The sequence below is a fragment of the Nicotiana tabacum genome, chromosome 3 (genome assembly GCF_000715075.1).
Source record: "Nicotiana tabacum cultivar K326 chromosome 3, ASM71507v2, whole genome shotgun sequence".
NCBI lineage: Eukaryota > Viridiplantae > Streptophyta > Magnoliopsida > Solanales > Solanaceae > Nicotiana > Nicotiana tabacum.
In genome coordinates this window covers 10454322-10461241 of record NC_134082.1, presented here as the reverse complement: position 1 = coordinate 10461241, position 6920 = coordinate 10454322, and the positions used below count along the sequence as shown (strand labels likewise).

Here is a 6920-nt window from a genome sequence, read left to right as displayed (position 1 = left end):
GACCGACTGCTAAAAAGTTGTTTCGTTTCAGAAAAAGTCAATATGTATAGCGCGGTACAATATTACGCTTTGTGTGTTGTCTTGTCAGTTTAAAAAGCTGAACGACTGCGAAAAAGCTGTTTCGTTTCAGAAAAAGTAAATATGTATAGCGCGATACAACACTACGTTTTATGTGTTGTCTTGTCGGTCTGAAAAGTTGACCGACTGCAAAAAAGCTATTTTGTTTCAGAAAAAGTGAATATGTATAGCACGATACAATACTACATTTTGTGTGTTGTCTTGCCTATAAATAACAGGCGCATTCTAGTTATTTTTTGCGCTTAACAATGACTAATAGCAAATATTTACATAAAAGCAAGGTTTTTCTTTACGCTTTAACAAATGTCTGAATTCCTTTATGTGCCAAGGTGCGAGTGCGGAAAAAAATACATGATGAAAGACTGTGGGGATGATGGTAAAGCTGGACGCCGTTACTGGGCATGTATGAACAAGTTTTATAGGGTTTCCAACGAACCTGTTTGCAATTTTGAGGTATGAATTGATGAACTCTGTCAGCAGGAATACTACAAAGAAAAGTTACAGTGTCTTCATTATTTGTGTTTGAAACAGTGGGAAAGAGAGCGACAATCCAAACGAGAAGTTGCGAAGTTGAAGGAGAAACTCAAAGAGGTGGAAGAAGAAAAAAATAAGTTGGAAAAAAAATTTAAGTGGTTGGAGAGAATACTAGGCGGTGGTGACTAAACAATGACATGTACGCGTTGAGCGTAGTAGTGTATCTTTATGTTTTTCGTGTCATGTATTTTCATTAGTTGTACTGAATTTAAGTTATGTTAAGTTTCTATGTTTGTGTTTGTGTTTGTGTTATACTGTTAAAATAAAGACGAAACGGGGTAATAAAGATATAATGCACATATTATGTAAGCATAAAAAATTGTTGTTATTATTTACATAAAATAATATTTACATAGCATACATAAAATACAAAGAAAATAAAATCAATGAGTCACACAACCTTTGTGCTTCAATGTCCCCTCCCGCCCGGATACACTATCAGGATTATTTTTATCACGTCGCCTCTTTATATGAGGATGCGCTGCAGCATGATCGTCAGTTTGGCTGGCAGGGTCGGTAGAAGGGGTCGTCGGTCCATCAACAACCTACAAAACAATAAGTAAGCTCAGTATATGAAAATGTATATTAGTAATGTACGTGTTAAGTCAAAAACATTTTCTTACCATGGTCTCGCCGGGCTCCTGAATATAAGCATCCGTGGTGTCCTCAGCATCGCAGAAAGTGGCCTCCATGACGGGCTGAGATGAAGCCTTAATAAGAAAATTAAAAATTAATTTATGGAAAATTATTGAGAAAAAAACAAATTAAAATTTAATAGTAATACAAACATACCTGCGCCTATGATAGATCCGCCGCACCCGACGACAATGAGCCAAAACACAACCTGCACCCACCATCAACGTCTAGGGTCGGCCGATCCTCAGCTGCAGCCGATGGGCCTGAAAAGAACTGCTCTATATCTGTGGTGAAGCCCGTGCCCGTGATCAACAATGGATCTGAACGGGTCACCTGCAATGCGGGCAGCTCCAGCTGAAGGTTGTACGACAACATGCTGCTCGGAGGCTTGTCTTGCTGAGGGATGTAACCTGGCTGATTAGCTCCAAGATCCTCATCAGGTGCCTCAACGCCCTGTTGCTGGGGACCACCTCCTCGCCGGACCCCACGACCCTATGGGGCACCCCTGCCTTGTGGGGCACCTCCGCCTCGTGAGACAGCCCTACCTCTTCCCCGTCCCCTCTGGTGTGCGACAGGCCTACCCCGATGGTGGGGCTCTGGCGCCACATAATCAGGGTCGTGATCTAAGCGCTTGTCCTGTCTGGCTCACTGCAGTGTCCTGAGAGCCACCTCTATCACCTGACGGCCATACTCAGCGATCGCAGGATCGCCGATATGCTGCTGCATCTGCAGTCCCAACTGGTAGAATAAATAATGACCAATAGCCTGCACAACATTTAAATTATTAATTACAGAAAGCTATATCATAGTTATAAGTAAGAATACCAAATAACATACCAGTGCTTCGTGCCTCCTGGCGTATGGTCTGTACCGACCGTCAGCTTGATGAATGGGGTTCCCGATAAAAAGTCAGGTAACACGGCGGTACCAGGACGTATACATCTGAATAGTCGCCGCCTGTATTTGTGAAGGTGGGGGCGGAATCAAGTCCTCTCGCTGGTCTCAAGTATGGACTTGTGCCTCTAGCCATGCTACAAATGTGTCTTCCGCCCTAGAACGATTATCCTGCTGATAATGTGTAGCCTCCCATGTAGGACCCCTCGGTATAGTCTGCGGACGGCCAAACTGCCAAATTACCCGTTCTGTGGCATGACACTCCACAATATCGAGGCATATCAGCAGGACAGAAGTGCTCCAAATCAGTCGGTCGACCGAGCAATAATCGGGCAGGCCACTTATCAAGTCGTCGTTGAATGATGTCAAGATGAACTATCAAATAATAACATAAAAGTGAGTATGTGCAACACAAGTGAATATATAACAAGTAAGTTTAGGTACACATTTACCTGTGCGCCCTCCAGCATATCCAACACATCCCTGACAAGGGGGAGATTATGATGAGCATCAATGGCTCGGTAATTTTCATGCCGGAGAACCTGCCTCATAGCTAGAGGGAGAAACAGAGGTTCTACATCTGGAGTTAATGGTGGTAGAGGTGGCTACAACTATAGGAACCGCTCCTAGGCCCAAACCTAACATAAAAGGTTGACGTAAAGTTTATGAAAATTTTTTACTAGATAGAATTGGAAGTAATGAACAGAGTATTCGAATATGTTGTCACCTCTAGAAGTGGTAGAAAACCACATACGTCGCTCTGGGTGCCCATGCTCGCCCTGCACATATGCCTGTACAGGTAAGCGAGAACAGCAACACCCCAGTTGTATTGGGGTAAATCATCTAGCTGCTGAAGATGATGTAGAAATCGCAAACTCACTAGATTTCCCGAAGTGTTCGGGAACAAGACACCCCCAAAAAGAAGGAGCAACACCAACCTTGTGTACCGATGAATATGTAGATCATCTGTCTTGCCGGTGATGTCGGGGTGCAATATCTCCAAATGCTGTCTAATAGTTGTCAAAGCCATGCGACTGGCCCCTGAAGCTGCAGTCTCATCCTGTGCCCTGAAACTAGTGAACTGCTGTAGCAAGTCCAAATACTGGGCACACGACATTGATCTCATATATTGAGGCAGTGCAACGGGCTGTCCATCAGCAGGCAGCCCATACAAAACCTCAACATCCTACAGCGTTATGGTGGCCTCGCCAATGGACAGGTGAAAAGTGTGCGTATCTGGTCGCCACCGCTCTATCAAGGCTGTGATCAGAGACCAGTCGAGCTGCAGCTGCCCAATTTGAAAAATCCTATAGAAGCTCGTATCCCGTAGGCGCTGGACTACACGGGGATGGAAATCTCTGCCCCTCATAAAGTCACACAAGTCGTCCACTCTCCTGGCGCGGAGAGTCTGGTTCAATAGCTCTCCCTCCCATACGTAGGCGGACCTATGATCGGCCTGTAACACTAATAGCTCATCAGAGAAAGGTCCAGGATGCAAAGGCGGCACGTCCATGTCGTCTACTGTAAATTAAGCAATATTAATTGTGTGTTTGTTTTGTAAATAATTAATATTTAATTATTTAATTGGACAGAGTATATATCTATGGGTTCCAGGCTCGATATTTGAGGCCCAGTAGCACCAAGCTATCCTGAATTCTTATATGTGTCAATTTAATACTTTTCATAATTTTGTTTGTTTTATAAATTAAATAATTAATTTTTAATTGGATAGCATATATATCTATGGGTTCCAGGCTCGATATTGAGGCCCAGTAGCACCAAGCTTTTCTGAATTATTATGTGTGTCAATTTCAATATTTTTATAATTTTGTGTGTTTGTTTTTAAAATTAAATAATTAATTTTTAATTGGACAGCGTATATATCTATGAGTTTCATGCTCGATATTTGAGGCCTAGTAGCACCAAGCTTTCCTGGATTCTTATCTGTGTCAATTTCAATATTTTTATAATTTTGTGTGTTTGTTTTGAAAATTAAATAATTAATTGGACAGAGTATTTACCTATGGGTTCCAGGCTCGATATTTGAGGCCTAGTAGCACCAAGCTATCCTGAATTTTTATGTGTGTCAGTTTCAATATTTTTCATAATTCTGTGTATTTGTTTTATAAATTAAATAATTAATTTTTAATTGGACAACGTATATATCTATGGGTTCCAGGCTCAATATTTGAGACCAAGTAGCACCAAGCTTTCCTGAATTCTTATGTGTGTCAATTTTAATATTTTTAGAATTTTGTGTGTTTGTTTAGAAAATTAAATAATTAATTTTTAATTGGACAGCGTATATATCTTTGGGTTCCAGGCTCGATATTTGAGGCCCAGTAGCACCAAGCTATCCTAAATTCTTATGTGTGTCAATTTTAATATTTTTCATAATTCTGTGTGTTTGTTTTATAAATTAAATAATTAATTTTTATAAATTATAATTGGATAGAGTTTGTGTTTGATCTATCAATATAGTAGGTACTTAAACTATAGAGATTCTACGCTAAAAGGCTCTACATTTTACTACGCTAAAAGACTCTATATTTTACTACACTAAAAGGCTCTATATTTTGTAGACATGTGATTTTTGACCATCCCCAAGATTTTACATATTTTAGTATTTAAATACTTAGTTTAGGTCTAATATAGTTATTTCAACTAAATTTGACTCTTTTACATTATTTTTATCACAAAATTTAAAAAATACAAAAATAGTTTTATTTTTCACAATTTAATTAAGGTATTAGATATTTTTAGAAAAATATTATTTTTAACGCATTTTTATTTTTAGTATAATCCTTGAAAATATCAAAAACAGCTTCATGTCATAATATAGTTTGTTTTGATTAATTAATAATGATTTTATAATTTTATAGTATATTGTTTTAGAAAAAAAAATCAACATTTTTAGTCTTGTAAAATCAAAGGGCCATTTTTAAAGACAATTTTAGCCCAAATAGAGGCCCAAATCGGCGGCCCAAACACCTTACCTATGCCCAATTCCCCGTCGGATTTTCTTTTGGAATGAAAAACCCTAGAAAAGACCTAACCTAGGGCACCACCACAAGAATACACAGCCGCCCTAACCCAGAGAAGAAATCCTCGGCGCCGCTGCTCGTCTTCCTCACAATCCCCGGATTCCAGCCGCCATCCATCAACTTCTCGCCATCAGACAACCCAAAGAACCCCACCCCCCAGTCGCGCCCTTCTTCTTCAACCAAGGAACGACCTCACTTCTTCTTCTTCATCATCTTGAACTCCCTTCACCATTGTTAAACAACAACAAATCCGACCACAACACAAACACACACACGCCCAAAACTCGCCGGAAATCCTCGAACCTCCATATCCGCTGCCTGTCACCCCACTCCCTCCTCTCAAGAGCCGCTGCTCCCTCCTCCACCAGAACTCGCCGAAAGCCAGCAGCAGTAGCTCGCCGGAATCCAAACACCACCCTTCAACTCCACCCATCTTCATCTCCCTCACGCCGGACACATGCATACACGTACCAACAGCAGACGACAAAAAAAATTTGGACAGAGAATTCGAAAACGGAAAACTGAACACAAGATTCTGCTTTTTCCATTTTAAATCTCAAATTGTAATTTTTGAAACAATGGAGGACGTTTGACGCATTGGAGTTAGAGTCCCCGGTGTCGATTCGAATTCTGTCCGCAGTTCGTCCAAATTTTGAGTTCAAAACGGCCTCATAATTAAATTTTTCAGATTCATTTGAGGTTCATTTCTCATTCCTTTTACCCTGTTTTGCTTAACATCGTGATCCCATTGTTTCATTAGTTTATCCTTACTCTATTTGGTTGGTATTTGTTTACTTTTTTGTTCTCTTGATTATTATTTGTGCTATATGCTCAGATGGAATGAGTTTTTAGCGCTTCATTAGAGATAAACGCTCAATGCTTCAGAATTAAATTTGACGACAAAAGAATCAAATTAATTAGTTGATCATACAATTGAAAGTATTGGATAGTGAGGCTAATTTGAGAATTGGGTTTGAGTTTGAAATGAAGTGAAAATTGAATTAGAATTACGTCCATATTTTTGTTTCAACTCATGGGTCGGGGGAGGGGGGGGGTCGTGGGGGTTGGACACTTTTCTTAAGGAAAGAAATTAGAACATGGATATTTGTTTAGTTTTATCTTATTGCTTTGATAGCTAGGAGTATGCCTTAGGCCGTCAACACTTGGGTAAGTAAGCTTTAGGATTTTTTTGTTAGTTTCGAGGCGAGAGGTCGTTTTCTTAGTTAAATTTATCCGGGGAATGCCCCGAGGGATTTGTATATATTTTATTTCAGGGGTATGCCCTGAAGTGAATGTAATTGGAGGCCGTGGCGAATATCGTAGAAGAAGTAGCGTAGGATAATTTAGAACTTTAATTTTTCTTCTTTTAATTTGCTTTCATTTAGGTGGGGATGACCTTGAGCCTCTTATGTGTTAATTTTCTCATTTTTGTTTTTGTTACCTCAATTCAAGTATTTTAAGAGTCAACTAGATCGAGTACACAACCGTACTAGTTACGGGACTTGGGAAATACCTAATACTTTCTCCCCAAGTCAAATGAACCCCCTTACCCAAATCTCTGGTGCAGACTTAGTTTTGGAGTCCAAAGTATTTTAAAGGAAAAATTCTTTTTTAAAAACGGTGACCTGGCACACCGAAACCAATGTCAGGTGGCGACTCTGAGTTATTTCCTTTTGAACACAATTTTGTCACTTTTCAATTGAAAACCTTTTTCGAGCTTTACAATCTTTTTAT

General features: G+C 39.9%; 1 protein-coding gene across 1 annotated transcript; it reads right to left on the bottom strand.

Moving 5' to 3' along the window:
• Positions 1–3328: 3328 nt before the first annotated feature.
• On the bottom strand, positions 3329–3655 carry LOC142175555 (serine/threonine-protein phosphatase 7 long form homolog). Its single transcript, XM_075242560.1, has one exon. The coding sequence runs from the start codon at positions 3653–3655 to the stop codon at positions 3329–3331; it is 327 nt and encodes a 108-aa protein (XP_075098661.1).
• Between the last annotated feature and the right edge of the window lie 3265 nt (positions 3656–6920).

Coding starts and splice junctions, on each gene's coding strand:
- LOC142175555 (XM_075242560.1), bottom strand. CDS start 3,655: ATGGACGTGCCGCCTTTGCATCCTGGACCTTTCTCTGATGAGCTATTA.